The sequence below is a fragment of the Equus quagga genome, chromosome 5 (genome assembly GCF_021613505.1).
Source record: "Equus quagga isolate Etosha38 chromosome 5, UCLA_HA_Equagga_1.0, whole genome shotgun sequence".
NCBI lineage: Eukaryota > Metazoa > Chordata > Mammalia > Perissodactyla > Equidae > Equus > Equus quagga.
The window spans coordinates 77350393-77368356 of NC_060271.1; the positions used below are offsets into that span (position 1 = coordinate 77350393).

At 51.8% G+C, this 17964-nt stretch overlaps 1 protein-coding gene across 6 annotated transcripts in view; it reads right to left on the reverse strand.

Annotated features, from left to right (window-relative positions):
• The window catches only part of TET3 (tet methylcytosine dioxygenase 3), a 101822-nt gene that overhangs the window by 73638 nt on the left and 10220 nt on the right, over positions 1 to 17964 (reverse strand). For 3 of the 6 annotated variants that reach the window (XM_046663482.1, XM_046663480.1, XM_046663481.1), the window contains exon 3: positions 11663 to 11719. In XM_046663482.1, coding sequence (XP_046519438.1) covers positions 11663 to 11719 — 57 coding nt within the window. Of the gene's footprint in view, positions 1 to 11024; positions 11046 to 11662; positions 11720 to 12032; positions 12133 to 12385; positions 12508 to 17964 lie in introns of those variants that run through there. The other 3 variants (XM_046663485.1, XM_046663484.1, XM_046663486.1) reach the window with 3 other exon arrangements.

Sequence of the window (17964 nt, forward strand, 5' to 3'; positions counted from 1 at the left end):
ATTGATAATATATTAAGAACTTTTAAGGATCAACAAAAGGGCAATCTAATTAAAAGTGGGTAATGGACATATAACAGGTAATACACAGAATAAACGCGAAGTGGCTAACATTTAAAAATATTCTTAAGTTCACTAATAAAAGAAATTAAAATGGCAAAAATTAAAGACTGATAATCCCTTATTCAGTGTTGGTGAAACAGTACATTTTTTTTTTTTGAGGAAGATTAGCCCTGAGCTAACATCTGCTGCCAATCCTCTTTTTGCTGAGGAAGACTGGCCTTGAGCTAACATCCACGCCCATCTTTCTCCACTTTATATGTGGGATGCCTGCCACAGCATGGCTTGCCAAACAGTGCCATGTCTGCACACAGGATCCAAACCGGTGAACCTCGGGCTGCCGAAGCAGAATGTGCACACTTAACCGCTGCACCACTGGGCTGGCCCCCAAGACAGTAAATTTAATAGATATTATCAAATTATCTTTTGGTAGCATAAATCAGTAATGTCAATTAAAATTCCCTTATGTATGATTTTGCCCTACACAAATATGTGAACAAATAACCCAAAAATATGTAAAAATATATTAATTACATCATTTATAATTGTGAAAAACTGGAACTGTAAATGTCCATCAACAGGAAAATTATAATAAACCCATAAAATGAAAAACTCTGCAGCCATTTAAAAGGCTAAGAAAAACATACCGACATGGAAAGATGTCCTCAACACAATAATGAGCAAATAAAAGAATATGCAAAAAAAATGAACACATTACCGCAGGAAAGGTAGTAAGTTCATGTGCTCATTTCAAAGTCTGGAAAGATTTGTATAAATTGTTAATAGAGATTACACCAAGAGGGAGAAGAAACAGGGATTTTCAGTTTCCAATTCATATACTTCTACATTAGTTGATTTCTTTAAATGGGCATGTATTACTTTTATTTAAAGCTTAAAAATTTCTTTTCCATTTTGGGGAAAAAAAGAATAATAATATTGCTATTGGTTTCTAGGTTGAACATCAAAGTCCATTGCTCCAGCCCATACCCTCCCCCTGGCCTTTATTGCTCTCTGAAGAGTCAAAATAAAACGTAAGATAATCTACTCCCCAAGGTGTTGCACCTTCTCCTTTGAGTGTCACCCCTGGGCCAAGTCATTTCTCTGCTGGCTTGAACAAGTTCAGGCTGGGTACAGAGGGCTCCCCCCACCATGCCAGACCAGGCTAGACCCAGAGAGGGGAGTCTGTGCCTTCCCAACTGGGATCATTGTGGCCCTGCACCCTGAGCTCCTGAGCTCCAGGGGAGAATATGGAAATAGATTTCCAGTGGAGCACTGGAGACTGTCCCCAAGAGATGCCCATCCTGCTTTTCCTGGTATTATGGATCCCTCACTCTTCTTCTACTATCCTCTCCATCCTAGGACACTCTTCTGAGCCTGTGGACACCAATTGGGCCCTATCTTCCAGGAGTACAAGAAAGAAGCAGAGAGGAAGACTTGAACCCACAGCCTAGGCAAGCTCCACTGGGCCTTGAGCTCTGGGTCACTTTTTTTCCTCTCTCTCACTGTCCTTAGCTTCATTTCCTCTGGTGCTAATGCATGAGGCTTTTCTAAATACTACTAAAATTTCCTTTTGGCCTTAGGATATGCTCTGATCCTAGACAATAAATTCAACCCAATTTTGCATAGATTAAAAAAAAAGTTTTCCACAGGTCCTGGGGGCTAAGCTGATAAGCTATTACTAGGTCCTTATCTAGGGGTTTGGAGGCAAAGCTCCCAAGAGTAATCAAGCGCTACATAGTCTGGCCTTGCCATTGTCCCAGGTACAAGGATTCTCTGCGGGGCCCTTGTAGGGAGGAGGGGGAGTCGGGCTAAATCAGGACTTGTTATTCAGACCCTGGGTACGCCATCAGCATATCCCAAAGAACTCTAGAAGACACAAAACATCAAAACCTGGAGAATGAGGCCACAGTAGAACTTAGAGAAAGAGTCATATTTTTAAATGTGTTTGTGATCAAAGAAGAAAAAGAAAAGTAGAAAAAGATAGAAAAAATAGAGTGTCCTAGGGATCCAACTGAGAATCTGGAAAAAGCACATACCAAATAAACCTAAAGAAAAGACAATAAAGACTAAGCAGAAATTAATGCTTTCGAAAACAGAAGGCACAACTGGCAAATCTCTGCACTTTTAAATTACATAAAACTCTGGCAAAGCTGAGGAGGGAAAAGTGAAAAAATTAAATACGACAATAGGAATTAAGAAAGTGAAAAAAATCATAAATACTGAGGGAACTAAAAAGCAATAACTGTATACACATTATGCTAATAAATTTGAAAACAGATCATTTTCGTGGAAAGCACAAAGTAAATGTTTCATACCAATAGCTACAGGGAAAAAATAAATCAGAAAGCAAAAAAGAACCATCCCTCAAAAAAGGTACCAGGCTCAGAAGGTTTCAAGAGCAGATTTTTTTTCAAATCCTTAAGGAATTAAATTATTCTTTAAACTGTATCATTTAAATAGTTCCAGCGCATAAGAATAAACGTTTCATGATCCATTATATGAAGTTACTATTACTCTAATACCAATATCTGATAATGAAAACACAAGAGGATAATTATAGGTCAATCTCATTCACAAATATAGATGCAAAACTCCCATGTTAATAAATAACATCAAACAGCAGGTTAAAAAAAATACCCCATTACCAAGTATGGTATATTTAAGGAATGCAAAGATGGTTCAATATTAAGAAGTGTATTAACACAATTCATCTTATTAACAGGCAAAGGAGAAATTCAAACCACGCTAAACAGATGTGACAAAATGAAAAATCCACTACTAATAGGAAAAAAAACTTCCTAATAAAATGAAATGGGAAACCATGCCCTTAATATGATATAGAAGACCCAAGCAATCAGCAGGGCCACGCTTATGGGTAAAACACTAGAGACATGCACATTAAAGTGAAAAGGAAAAAAAAAATCACTAAGGAGAACAATGTCCTCTGCTCACTAAATATTTGCCAAATGAATTTAACCTGGAAGGACGGTCCCAGGAGAGAGGCAGTAGTCTACTGACAAGGAGATCAGCTCGGAAGCCAGCCAGCCCTGGCCTCAATTCCAGCTCCACTCCCTTATGAAACGTCAGCCCTTGGTCCCACTACTAGCCTGAATCACAGTCACCTTATCTGAAAGGTGGGGAGACACCACCTGCCTCCGAGTTGTCGTAAGAACTAAAGAAGAGAACTATGAAAACTTTACCCCATGTGCCCCACACACGGTAAGCGCTCCATAAACAGCAACACAGCCAGTCATTACACAGAGTAAAGTGGACTGTAACGCGGCCTTACTCCATTTTTACGAACAACACAAAACAAGTATATAGTACAGATAGAATCAAGTCTGGAAAGATACTCCAGCTGACACTGCTTAAGTGGGTTGTGAAATTATGGGCAAATTCTTCCCACTCTATTTCCACTTTGTAATTTTTCCCAAGAACACGCATTATCTGTATAATCAAAAAAGAGAATAAAAAGCTAAGAAATGATATAGAGGTTTTGGATTTAGCCAAGATTGAGGACCGGCAAGCCTAAAGGCCAAGGTGGAAAAGGCACTAAGGGTGACAGAGAAGAAAGGAAGACCGGGGAGGGGGTTGAGAGACTCCTCGGCCCTGCAACCCATCACCGTGCACCAACTCCATTTCAAGTACCCACAGAGGCGTGCAGCGGCGTTGCTGCTGGAGGACAAGCTGAGGCCCTCCAGGCCCAGAGCCAGCACATGCTGCTTTACTATGCATAGCCTGACCTGACTTTGCCCAAATGCCATAGAAATTCTGGACTGGGAATGGGGTGAGGGTACTCACTTTCCAAACCAGATGCTGGTTACACAGGTGCGCTTACTTTGTGAGAACTCACCAAGCTGTAGGCAGTACATGCTTTTTTGTGTGTATGCTATACTTCAATAAAAAGTTTTTAAAAAATTTAAAACTGAGAGGAATACACTCAGTTTCCATCATCTGCTACAGAGTCTCCCTCTTAAATTCTGGTTTTAATAAATATGAACTCATAGATAAGTTTCATGGACCAAAACATTCAATCCAGTATTTTGTCTGATGTGTCTCATTGTCTTGATTTTTCCAGACTCTATATTGATTATCACTAAAATTATCAATGGATGAAAAAAAATTCTGGGGCAAGCCAGGGGTCTGGAGACACAGGGAAGGCCACAGTGGATGAGGGCAGTGGCTCTCAGCCCCAAGTGCACATTTGAATCACCTGGGGAGCTGTGAAAAACGCTGGGGCCCGGGCTCCACTCCAGACCAATTACATCAGAGTCTCTGGGGCTGGGGCCCAGGCACTGATATTTCCTTTTTTAAAAGCTCCCCAGATGATTTTAATACGCAGTGGGACTGAGAACCACTAAACTAGTTGAACCAGAGTGACTGCCACTGGAAACTCTCTAGGCAAGTTGAAACATGGCCCCGGCCCATCCTGGTGGAGGCTGTGGGGGTGAGAGTGTTTAGGGCTGAAGTGCCCTGGCACACACCCAGGTCCTCCTCCACATCCCGCCTCCTCCAGACCTCAGGCAAAGACCCAGTAGGGAGCAATGCCCCCCACATGGAGGAGGCAGCTTCTGGAAAGTGAGGGGGTTGGACACAGAACCCTGGGCTCTGGCTCTCGGCCAGGTGTTCAGACTGCTCCGGACCACTTGCCAGTACAGCCCCAAGACATACACCACTCCAACCACACAACCCCAGAGCTAAGCCCTAACTACTACCCAGGGTCCAAATGACACCACTGGGAACCCACAGCTGGAAAACAGGAAACCAAGGAGAAATAATAGTGGGAAGAAAGGCCACAGGGCAGAGGTCAGCATACAGCGCAATCATCAGGTAGGACCTGGTTCAGAGACAAGTGGTAGGGTCACTGAGCAAGGGGATGCCACATGGCCCACCTGCCCAGAGCTTCCAACAGTAATCTCTGGGGCCCCCATGCCACCCTCATCCTGTCTCCACTCTACCTAACTGTGCAACAGGAACCCATGGGTCTGACCCCAGCAGACGGCTATCTTGGCCGAGCAGCCCTGCAGCATTTTACAAGCTCCTAGATAATTCTGACACAAGGAGTCCTTGGCCTATGCCCCGCAAAGCAGTGCACTCAGAGGCCCTCTCTGCTCAGTCTAGAACTTGGGGCTGAGCTCGAAGCATGAGGAGCCAGAGTGGGGACGGGCTGAGGCCATGAAGAGCGTCCTAGGATGGAGAGCACAGCGGGAGAAGAAAAGGGGATCTGTAGTGACAGGGAAAACAGCATGGGCTTCTGTCAGGCACAGTCTCCAGCACTCCACTGAAAATCCATTTCTGTATCCCCCCCCGCCAGAGCTCAGGTGTAGAGCAACAACGATCCCGATTGGGAAGACACCGTCCCCCGTTTCTGGGTCCAGAGAACCTGGTGAAGGCACAGGCACCCTCTACACCCAGCCTGAACTTGGTCAAGCCAGCAGACAAAAGCCTTTTGGCCCAGGGGTCCCACTCAAGGGAGAAGGTGCAGCAGAGGGAGTCTGTCTGGGGATGCAGACCAGGCTCTCAGCCTGAACCCCTTCCAGGGTCTCTGCCTCTGCCTGGAGTTACTAGCCTCCCAGTTCTTCCTCCTTCTGCAGAGTGGCCAGCAAGAATCAGAGAAGGAAACTTCCTAAGGTACAGGAAGGTGAACTGGTAGGAAACAGCTCCTCTGTAAATGCTTGTCAGTTTAGCGGGGCTGGGAACCAAGGCCCACAAGCTGAAAGAGCAGACTCCTGGGGAGGGGGTGGCGGGGTGGGGTGTGCATGCTGCGGAGGAGGCAAAGCAAGAAAACTCAGTCAATGGGGCAGGGCGCTTAGGAGCTCACTGTCAGGGACAAGTCGCAAACCCTTTCAATGTCTTTGTTTCCTTCGCAAAGCCCATGAGGTTAGGATTACACGTGAAAAATGCTTGGAGGTGGGGTTGAGAAATCCAATTACTCAAGCACCGAGGGCACAAGAGTTCCAGGCCACAGAGGGAACCAGGATTTGCTCAGACCCTAATCTTACTGTCCTTGGGATGTGTGCCTGTTAAGGAAAATTTTTGTGGCTCTGTTACCTACTCCTTAGCCCCTCCCCAGTCTCCTCTAGGAAGAGGCAGCCAGGGTAGAAGGAAATTAGTATTTTTATATTTTGTCTAATCTTTAGCATCTTAAATGAAAAAGCCAAAGATCCTCAGCATAAAAAAAAAATTTACAATGTGTGGCAGGGGAGGAGCACGAAGTAGGAAGGAGATGCTCAAACTCATGCAATCGATATTGAGAGGTCTGTCCTTACAGAAATCAGGGCAGTTTGTGATCAATCCTCAGAGGAAAAGAGTTTTACCTCTAGATTATTAACAGCCCCTGAATGGAAAAAGCTCAAAATTCAGGGTGCCCTGCCTGAGGCAATGGAGCTTTAGTTTCTTGCAGGGCCCAAGTCCACCCTGGCATCTACAAGACACCTGGCCTCTCCTTTAGCTGTTCTCTTCCTCTGAGCCATGTAGTTTACTCGCACACGCGCGCAAACACACACACACACACACACACACACACACACACACACAGAGTCCTGTGCCTTCAGGGGGCTCTGAAGGTTCTGACACTCCACCACCAGAGATGAAAGGGCAGGCAGGACGCATCCTTATCTACAGAAGCTGAGATGCAAGTAAATCTTTCGAGGTAGTCCAAAAGAATCTCCGGGATAGCAAGATCTCTACTCTTCCAACTGGTGGCTCTGTCCACAAGATGGAGAGTACAGAAGAGAGGGGAAGTCATGTCCTCAAAACAGAGACCCTCTGCTCTCCCAGAAGGAAAGTTTAAAAGTAATGCTGTTCAGGAAATGGCTCGTAACTGCTTATGACCAGTCCACCGTAACGTAAACACAGAAACCAAGAGTAAGCCGTTGGAGGCTGTCACAGCGATTTGAACCTGCCGTGACATCCAAGAACGCATTCTGTAGACTCGCCTCGTCCGATGGCTCACAGACCATTGCTGCTGAACTGGATGGTGCTGAACTCCCGTGTGTGTGTGTGAGCCGCAAACTAGCTGTACAAAGCAGGACCTGCTTCTGTCTGCAATGTTTTGGAAATTAAGAAAAAAAGAAAACTGGCCCAAAGTAAGTTTTTCTCAAAACTTACTTTGGAAGGCTATCTTTTCATTTTACAGAGGAAACTGAAGTCCAGGGACATTAAGGGACTGCCCCATGGCTAATGACAGAACTCAAGAGCTGGGAAGAGACAGGAAAAGAAACTGGCCAACTGCACTTCTCACCCTCGTCGTCTCAGCCAGTGGTCTCGTGGGAGCCCCTTGAAGCAGTAAGGGCTGCGGGACCCACACACTCCGAATGAGAAGACAAATTCAGGTTCAAGGTAAACTGCCCAGGCACAGTATTTCCATCCAGCTTTACTTGAATCTCAAACTCAACACAGCCACAGCCAACACCTTCCTTTCAAAGCTAAGCTCTCTTCCCCACTGGTCCATTTCTGATCCTCCTACTCTAATCGGTAATTGCCAGATCCCAGAAATGCTGACTTATTGAAAAAAGAGGTTGGCATCTTGATTCTTCCTTTAAAGTCCCTTGAGGTCCACTGAGCCAGTGATGAAAGCAAACATCTAGTGGTGAAGAGTTTGGTCTGCCACGTGCAAGTTCACAGCCCTAAACACAAAGATCAAAAGTGCTCACGGTATAAAAACAAGAACTGCCAATATTGGGTTTCCCACCTAGACTTATGGTTTTAGGTAGTCTTTATCTCTTCCTTCCAGTGGTATTGTGAAGATGAAATAATAATGATCTCTCTTATTTTTTCAGGACCTAGTACTGTACCTGGAAAAATGTAAATGCTGAACAACCAAGAGAGGGAAAAAGGGAGATAAAGTGAATGCGGGTGGCGTCACAGTCCTAGAGAGCATGATCACCTATAGATGCTAATCGTCTAAGCCATCCCTGTCCCCTATTGGCCCAAAGGCTTCCTAAACTAATCCACAAGGAAGCCATCTCCTCCTCAGAGGCTGCAGACCTGCTGGTAACAAGGGGGAGCCCTCAGCTGACTGCCAGATGCCAGAGTGTGTGAGGAAATGAGGCCAAAAGCCCAAGAGGTCAGGGTGGGAAAGACAAGGCTTGAGAGGACTGGAAGACCCAAAAGCTGAGCCAAACCAAAGCCCCTCCCCATACTCCCTGCCCCCACCCCCAGCCAGCCCAACCATTTGCTACAGCCTCAGGCATATGGGAGGGGACTTGGCAAGACCACAAAGACCATTTCTAGAGAAACATCCATCTGCAGCTGGAGGGAGCCCAGTGCCCAGGCCCCTCCTCAGCCAGCCCAGCCAGAGGGCTGCAGGAGCCATCAGGAATCCCCATGGGCAGCTCAGGGCCCTGCACCACGGTTGCAGGAAGGCTCTCCCTTCAGCTCATCTGTCTACCTTGCAAAGTCCTCTCCCTTTACCATGTCATTCAAAAACGGTTCAGGTGACCAAGGAGGTTGAGCTGAGCTCTGGGACGCTAACTCCAGTTCTCATTATGCATGAGGGAAGCCCTCTCTCTTTCCATCCTCAAACCCAGCTCTGGGATCCTCTTGGTTGGTTCCCTTCCCACTCTAGCCTGACACGCTCACCTGCTTCCATATCTCCCCAAGTTCACTACTGCTTGTAAGCGTACCTCAGAAGGAAAGAGTTCCTGCTGGACCCTCACAAAGAGTTGAAGAGTGGGAAGAGCAGGCAAGAAAGAACTAGTAGGAGTGACCCACGGTGTGTGGAAAGTCGAGAATCACAGATCCTTGACAAAGGGCCATTCTGCAGTGGTCAAAAGGAGAGACAGAAGGCAGAGATCCTGGGCATGGTCCCAAAATAGTTCCCAGACATCCTCAGCCACTGGAGGGTTCCCATGGGGCAGAGCGTGGGAGAAGTGTGGGAGCCCAAAAGCAGGGCAGCCTGGTACTCTTGGCAATGGGCACTCACTCCTGTCCAGGCTGCCAAGAAGGAGGAGGTGGCAACAGTGTGTGCTATGGCATGTTCCTTGGCATATCATGGGTAGACACATAACATGCTAGACAGTAAAACGTCAACTTGCGTTTATCGAGCTCAACTCTGTGCCTGTGCTAGGCACTAGGCACACCTGGCATCACGGATCTTCTCGCAACCACAGAGGACTCAGCACACAGTAGATGAGCATATTCTCACTGGCTGCCAGATACCATTCGCCCGCGGGGGTAACCTATCCTGCACCCGTCCCATGGGAACACAGAATGTGGGACCCCCTTGTTCTGTGTCCCACAGTCTTGGCCTGAACTCAGAATGAGCTCACACACTGGACAGTTCTTCCTACACCACGACCTGATGCCGGAAGAGGAGCTGGCAAAACTGCCTCATCCAGGGCATAGGGGACATCGCACCAAACTGGCCACCTAAGAAAACTCTGTGGGGGGAAGGTGGCACCAGGAACAGGGGGCTCAGATCTGAGTGCTTGCTGGCCGTGCCCAAGCAGGGCCAAGAGGAAGCTACGATTCTCCAACAAATGATGAGAACAAGCACGACACGAACTCAGAGTTTTAAAAATGCAGCCAGCTCAGGCCCCACTCTGAGAAAGGGGAAGGAGGAAGACTTGTTTGAAGGGCTTCCTCTGGTTTTTCAAGTGCCCTGCCGCATGCCCACCACACTAAGGGTCAAGGCGTTAGGCTGGGAGCATCGAGCAGGACTGCAGGACCCGCAGAACGCAGGCAGGGAGAAACGAAGAACACACTTGGAAAGAGCTGAAGAGAAGCCATTGCCAGGCAGGAGGGGTGCTTTTGGGAGTAAACAAAACTGCCAGCAGTCCTTCCTCCCAGCAGAGGGGGAAGCTCTGGCCCACAAGGCCGGAGACACAGACGAGGGAGGGACTGCCCCCTCCCTGAGCCCATCTGTCCTCATTCGCCTGTCCTGCTTTCCCCAGGGTGGGGGGCAGAACAGGTGCACTCCATGATCTCCGTGCCCACAGCCCTCAAGAGCACACACGGTGCTGGTGCAGCAGTGGGAGGCCAGGGGAGGAAGCGGAGGTGGAACCTGGGGGTTCAGCTCCGGAGAAGAGCGTGGAGTGAGCTCATAGCTCTCTCCTCCCCACCCACAGCATCACCAGTATCAGCCACCCCCTGCTTGCCTCAGGAGCCTCCCACGGTCTTGTCCCAGGTGATCGCCCACTCCTCCCAGCCTCACCAAGGCACACCCAGCTCTCCAGGAGAGCCAACACCACCTGGTTCTTCTCCTTCCCCTAGCAGCTGCTCCAGAAGCAAAATTCTTGCCCTCCTCCAAGCACTTCCTTGCCTCAAGTTCTTTGGGAGGAGGCCAGGGAACCACCCCGGCTCCTGATGCACCTCACCCAGGAGCCCCCATCCCACGTGGGGAAGCAGAGTCCCTCCCTGCTACTGTCCCCGCCCAGGCAGTGAGGAGGCAGGGTGCCACATCCAGCAGCTCCACGGAGCTTCCCACAGGTTTCCCAGGAATCGGGAGGAGGATTTCCAGGGAGGAAAGTCTAAGAGCGTCTGGGGACACGAGCAGCTCGCCCACCTGCTTGCTAAGCAACCAGATTCCCCCAGCTCCCCACAGGCTCCAGGGGCCGAAGGGGACGTTGGGGCTGAGGCAGGGGCTCCCTCTCTCCTAGGAGAAGTCCCACTTTGTCCTGCCCCTACCCACCTTTCCCCACACTCAGTCCCCAGCCTCTCTGCTCTTAACTTGAGAGGCTGCCACATGGAGCTGCCTCCTGCTCTGTTTTCTCCACCCTGGGCCAGCAGAGGATACTGCTGAGTAATCCCAAACTCACGGCGGGTCCCCAGCCCTGAAAACAGGGGCAAAGCCCAAGGAAACCTACTGATCCTGGTCCCTGCCAACCCGGGAGGAACATCTGTGTTTCCCTGTAATGGCTGATACCCCACCGGACTCTGCCCTGCCCTGCTCCAAATACCCTAGCCCTGGCCCTCAGACAAGCACATGAAGAACCTCAGTGCCCCCTTCTCCACTTCCCACGCACCTGGTAACATTCCCTTCTCAGTCCCCCAGGCACCAAGCGGCACAGAGTAACAGCAGCAGCCGCCCGCCCGCCCGCCGGATTCCCAGTCATGATGTTGCATCAGCCCCCACCCTACCCAAAATATCCTCACCCCCACCACCTCCTCTCCTCTCCAGCCATCTCCATGGTGACAGCAGCATGACTAATGACACCCTATCAGCTTCAGACTCAGGAGCAATTCCCCCTCCCTCTTACACCCCCCTCCCCCCGGGATTTCTGCAGATTGGACGCAAACCAACAGTGCCAGGGACATTCTCGGGAGATTTCCAGAGGCAAGGGTGGGGAGTGGGATGCATGTCTTAAAAAAAAAAAAAACAGTTCAACAAACCCAATCCCAACTGCACCCAAACCGTCCAGCTGAGAAAGCAAAAAGAATCCAAACAAAACCCACACAGGCCTGAGAATTCATTGGCCGCCCACACCCCCGCCGCCCCTCCCCCTCAGCTGCTGCTACACACACAGTGGGAGATTAAGGGATCACCCGAGGAGACCCTTTATTTTTATCCAATCCAGTCAAACACTTCACCCCCGCCACACGCGCGCGCCGCGCGCGCGCACACACACACACACACACGCACGCGCACACACACACAAGGTACCTTGACAGCGGCCCCTTGTCCCCACGGCCCGGCTCCTTCACCAGCCTTTATTTCCACCTGCAAAAGAAGCCGGAGAGACTGATGAGCCAGGTTGACACCAGGAAAGAAGCAAAGTCCTGCTGCTGCACCCCCAACCCCGCTGCAGGGGAAGAGGGAGAATGGGAGGGAGGGGGCCTTGGAAAGAAAGGAGAGCAGGGACCATCTTCCTGCCTCCAGCTGCCGCCCAGAAGCGCGGTGGATGGGCTCATTGGCCTTCCAGTGTGTTTTTGTTTTCATTTCTCCTTTTTCCACCCTCCCCAGATCCAGGAGGACACTGCCCCTCCTCCTGCGTCCGGTCTGGCCTCGTCCCTCCCCGCCCTGCCCGCTCTACCTCGGCCGGCCTCCTCTGGTGCATCGGCCGGCGGGCCTCCCATTATCCCCGCCGGAGCGCACGGAGGGAGGCACTGCAGAGGAGGCGGCGGCCAGCTGCCGGCTTGGCTCCCCTCCCCGCCGCCGGCGAGGCTGGTGTGGAGGGGGCGGCGCGCTAGCCAGCCAATCCCCGTGGCTGGCCGGGCGGGGGCAGGGCCGCCGGGGCTGGACCTGCCCAGCCAGGAGGCGGGGACGCCGCCAAGGGTGCCGTGGAGCCGCGCTGGCTGCTGCCCAGGCCCGCCGACGCTCCCTGGCAGGCCGGGGAACCCGGGGCACCCCCGCCTCCTCCCGCGTAGGGGACCCCGAAGGTAATACCCAGAGGCATCCTCCGCATCTCCAGGTCAAAGATGACAGACAGCGCCTGAGGGCGAGCAGACACTGGTGGGACTTCCCCTCCGGCCACTCTCTAACCCCAGGATACCAGCAAACTGCCACATCTGAGCGGCAGCTAGGACAGTGCCGGGCGCTGTGATAACAGCATGAAGAGCAACGGCCCCTGCAATCCTCGAAGAAAAAAAAGGAAAACGTTGGCTGGATGAACCTTTATCCCATTTTGCAGATTCAAGGAAACAGGCAAGCCAAGTGAAGTAACTTACCCAAGGTGACACAGCTAAAACACAGCAGAGCTGGGACTCCAAGCCAGGTCTGTCTGGCTCTAAAGATGAGACTCTTAACCATTATGCAGTCCTACTCCTCCCTCCCTCCAGCGCTCTTCTCAGAAGAGAGACTTCTTGAAGCCCACACTGCCTGTGGCTCACAGCCTCACCGAGTTGGCCTTGCCCTGCCATACACACAGAACACCCACACCTCACCCTAGGATCACTCACGCCTCTGCCTGAACATATCCACGCCATGCAGACAGCGCTCGCCCCCACCCCCACCCCCGCCTCCATGTTTTCTCCTCTCCTAGAAAGGCCACAGGAGGCAACCCCCCAGGCCCTAAGGGCTCCCCAGACCTTAGGGGTCCCTTTCGCCAAGGAAAGGCTGAGGAGGGGAGATGCCCCAGACTCCAAGAGCCCTGGCCTCCAGTTCCCAGACTCTGAGCCTTTGAAGGTACAACACCCAGGAGCTTGAAGGATGGGCAGGAGGAGAAAGAACAGAATGGGGAGAGGAAGGCCCCGCAATCCACTCCTGGATTTAATTCCTGGGCACATCCTGCTCTACCTCATCCCCTCCCTGAAGCTGAACTCCATAGCTTCCACTTCCCAGGAAGGGGACTTCCATAGACTCTGGGGCTCACAGATCTAGTTCCATCCCTGGCTCCACCCACTGCCTAGCAGCAGGACCGTGGCGGTGGTACTTTACCTCTCTTAGCTTCAGTTTGCTCATCTGTAAAATGGAACTACAAATAGCGGCTACCTCATACACAGTTGTGAGGATTCTGTGAAGAAATGCAGCACCGTGCCTGCCACGCTGTAGGTGCTGCTGGCTACTGTCACTCAATTTCTGGGAGAGCTCACTGTGTGCTACTTCTCATCTCGCAGAAGCAGCAGCTGAGGCCAAAGAGAAGTGACTTGTAGGACTAATTAGGTGTGCGAGAGCCCCTGTTTCAGTGATGTGCTCTGCTACCTGCTCCACTACAGATGCCCCACTGCTGCCCACTCCCTGGGGCCCCAAGGGGGTACTCAGAATGAGACGAGCTGCCCTAGGAGAGACAGTAAAGCTGGTCTCTGATGAAGAGACCACAGGAGGCACTGGAGCCCACACCTGCCTCGCCTCTGGGGACAAAGGGCAGCCCCCTGGGCTCCTCCCCAGGGCAGGTGACAAGGCAAGGCAAGGAGCATGTCCTGAGCTATGGCTCAAGATGGGAAACTGGGCTCCTGCACCTCTTAGATCTTACCCTGGCCAGGCCAAGTGGAGTTCCTCCTTTATCCTGGTCCCTAAAACTCCTGCCCCACCTCCCCACTCCACACACAGTCTGCTGCTGAATAAGAGCGACCAACACTGCTTGAACAGTAGCAATTAATACTGTTGCTGCTGCGGCTGCCACAATTTATCAAGCCCCTGCTACCTACCAGGCCCTGTGCCAACCATGCTGCAGGAGCATCTCATTCGATTTACTCCACCAAAACCTCCCCTCTTATGGGGAAACAGACTTAGAGATGTTGAGTTACTTGCCTGTCAACACACAGGTGATGAGTGGTGGGCAGTTCCAGTTCTCTAACCCCCACTCTCTGCCAACCCCAGGGAAATGCAAAGAGGGGTGGGGTCACTTGAACCCAACCACTTTGCTTGGAGACTTCAGAGCCTTCCAGACACTGCTCCCTGCCTGGGTTCCCTTCCCCTGCCCTGCCTGGTGCAAGGCTCAATCCTAGAGTTACCTCCGTCTGCTGCTTTCCCAGCTCATCCAGCCCCCGTGAGCATCACTCACTCCTCCCGGGGCCTCACAGAGCAGTGCGCGGCCCCTCCTGGAGCACCAGTCACAACCAAGCGCGGTTATTTATTTACACGGCCGTCTTCCCCACGTGGGCGGGGGCCCTGTCTTCCCCACTTTACTAGGCTCTGCGCAGAGCTGGAATGTGCTGAGCTGAGTTTCTACACAAGGAGAGTGGAGAGGCAGGGGGTTGGGCGCTGAGACACAGAGGCCACTCTCCTGGTCTGCCTTCTCTCTGAGGTCCCCAAGGATCGGGGGGGACACCTGTTCCCCTGGGTGGCAGGACCTGCCACAACCAAACGATAGCTGAGTCCCAGCCTTGTTCAGCCAGCACACGTCTTCCTTACCAGCCTCCAGGAGCCACCCTGATCCTCTGCTTGACCCACCCCCAGTGCTAACTCAGTCCTACCCCAACCACAGGTCCCAGTGCACCCCCCAGCAGCCTGCGGATACCCTAGAGGAGCCCATGGTCCCCGAGACAGTCTACCTCCTCCCATCTCTGTCCTGCCCTGGGCTTCTGCCCTTTTCTGAGGCACCTGGAATGCCAGAGCTCCAAGGAGTCACAAAGGCACATGCTGGGGCCGCTCTGCCTCCAACAGAGACACTCTCCACACCCTACACCTGACCCTCTCCCATCTCTATCTGCCCCTCTTTCTACATCTGGGGCTTCACAGTGACTGACCCAGAGGTACTTGGGACCCCTTTGCCCGGGGGCTGAGGGTCTCTCGCATGGAGGCCAAGGGTCCCTCCCCACCTTCCATTATGACCCCCAGTCTCACTGCACTTCCAGCAGGAGAAATGGGGCCACAGCCCTTCCCACTGGGAGAAGTGAATGGATTCACTCATTCTCAGAAGACACAAAATACCCCAAGACCGAGAACCTCAGGAGCACGGATACCCACAGGCCAGAACCCACACAGATTGACAAAGACTAGGGAATGGGGACACATGCAGACATAGATCTGAGAAGATTTGCAAAAGCATCAACCAAGCCCCAACCTCATGTCGGGCCCCATAGTGGGAGCATGAGGTACCGTATCTTATTTAACCCTCAAAACAAACCAATGAGACAGGAATTATTCTTGCCCATTTTATAGATGGAGAAATGGGGACAGAGCGTGGCAACGCACCTTGCCCAAGGCCACACAACTAGAAAATGACTAGGCTGGGCTCTCGCCACCCTCTCACTCTTGGTAATACTGTCAGGGCTGCTCTGTGTAACTCTATGATTTCATATCAACCCACCTCTTCTAGAGCTGGCAAGGTGTAGACGGGATTTCCCTCCTCCCTGGCCATGGCTGTGTCCTGAATGAGGTCACTCCCCACAAAGCTTTCCTTCAAAGCTCAGTTCAAGCCCCACTTCCTCCAGGAAGCCTTCTCGGGTTACCACAGTCCTCTGCCAGCCGACAGCACTTCTAATGTTTCTCATTTGACACTTGGTACTGCTATTTGTCTCTCTGGGTGTTCTGCCTCTCCAACCAGAATGGCTGGAATCATGGCCCTTCCAGAGCCCCTACGGGGTTTTGCCCAACATTCCACACATTAAAGGAACTTGGAATTGACTGTGGGGGAAGTCTGTGACCTCCTTCCCTTCCCTCTCCATCGCACAAAGGATCCTGCCAAGAAACCCAACACCCCCTCCACCTTCAGAGTCTATGTTTGAAGTCCCCGGTGTCCACGCATCAATTTCCACCCAAGTAATTGCAGCCCATCACACACATCATCCTCTATATTTGAAACTCTTTGCGGTTGTCATGGGAACTGCCTTTGCCTTCATTCACTGATCAGGCCTCACAATTAGCTTTGGCAGCGGAAGTCTGTGTCAACAGCAATCGCAGGGACGAGGAAGAGGAGGAGGGTGGGGGGAGCAGTGGCAGCAGTAGCAGCAGCAGCAGCAATAGAAAAAGAAAAGACGCTCCTCCTTGGAGATGCAGCAGAACCAGACTGAACCCTGGCAGTCGGCAATGTCCGAGGGAAGAGAGCCAGCCAGCAACTCCTCCTGCATGCTTCCATACCAACAAACAGGAGGCACCTGGCCGCCCAGGCTGACAGGTAGCAATGTGGCTCTGCCCACAGCTGCACACCATCGGAGATGCTTGTGAGAAGGTCTGACAGTCTGTGAACCTCATCAGGGTCTCCCCACCCCAAATTCAACAGCCTTGAACCATCAAATGTTCCAGGACCCAAGCAAATAACACGGGACCTGAAGAGGTCGTTGAGAAGGCGGGACAGGAATGCTGAGTGGTTTAGAAACCTGGGGGCAGCCCCGGGGAAGACTTCCAAGAAGAATTAGTACAAAAGCATCTTATATTTCACCTCAAGGATCTGGGAACACCCTCCGGTGGCGCCCTGTGGTCTGTCTGCGTCCCTCTACACCCCTGCCACTAGCCACCAGCAGTAGAGTGGCATCTCTTCACACCTCAGGCTCAGGGGAGATGCCTCCCTCCTCTTGGAAGGTGGTCATGCCCATCCCCCACCCTTCCCGCCCCCAGCCCCCCCACCCCTGTCATCCTTCACATATCACTACACTGAAACTCTCAAAATGTGTTCCTTCCCTTCCCCGCTGGGCTCTGTGGGCCCAAAAGTGACTAAGGCTGGTCTCTGCCCTCAAGGCATCGCTCCCTTACAGCCCAACCAGACTGTACTGTAATTATTTGTTTCCGCGCTTGTCTCCCTCCCCAGACTGTGAGCTCATTAAGGACAGAGTAAACGCTGCCTCCCCTTTACCTGCGCCTCAGGCTCAGCCAGCACCTCGCACACAGGCAGTCCCAGGCGATTTGCTGAATGAGGCTGGGAAGGCGACTGTGGGTCTACAAATCAAAGGTAGACGACGTCCCGCCTCCAGAAACTGAAGCAGCGCCAGAGAACAGAGCTGCCCTCCCCCACACAGGGGACACTGTAGGTCCTGGGACAGGAAGGTGTTTCTCCTTCTCCTCCTAGCACCACACCAGCTCTTCTCCTGCTGGCTCCCCATGCCCCCACCCGCTGCAGCCCACCCCATCCTGAGCGAGAACACAGTCCAGGCAGGACCCAGCCCTCACGGTGAGAGTCCGCCATCCCTCTCTTCTAGGGCTCCAGCATCAACTAGGGAACTGGGGCATCCAGAGCTTACCCTTAGCGGGCAGAGCAATCAATAAAAAGTGAGAGAAAAAAGGAGACAGGAGAGAGCCACCCAACATCCTGTCCACACGAATGGCTCAGAAGGAGAACAAACTCTAATCCAGTACCGCGTGACTGTTTTTGACCCAGCATCTCCACACCCCTCCTGAGGCTTCCTCCAGCAGTAAGTAGGGGGAATAGGGGACTATGGGGCACAGGCAGTCTGGCAAATGCCCCCTAATGACTCTACTCAACGCAGCTCCCCTTCCATTCAGAGAATCTAGAACTGCTGCTCTACCAGCAGTGGGAAGGGCATTATTCTGCCCATGAACTCGCTGGCTGGGTGTGGGGAGGCAGGGACACAACGGGGTTCGAACTTGCACAGGTCAGAGCCAGCAGGCAGGAACACAGCTTGTGTGAC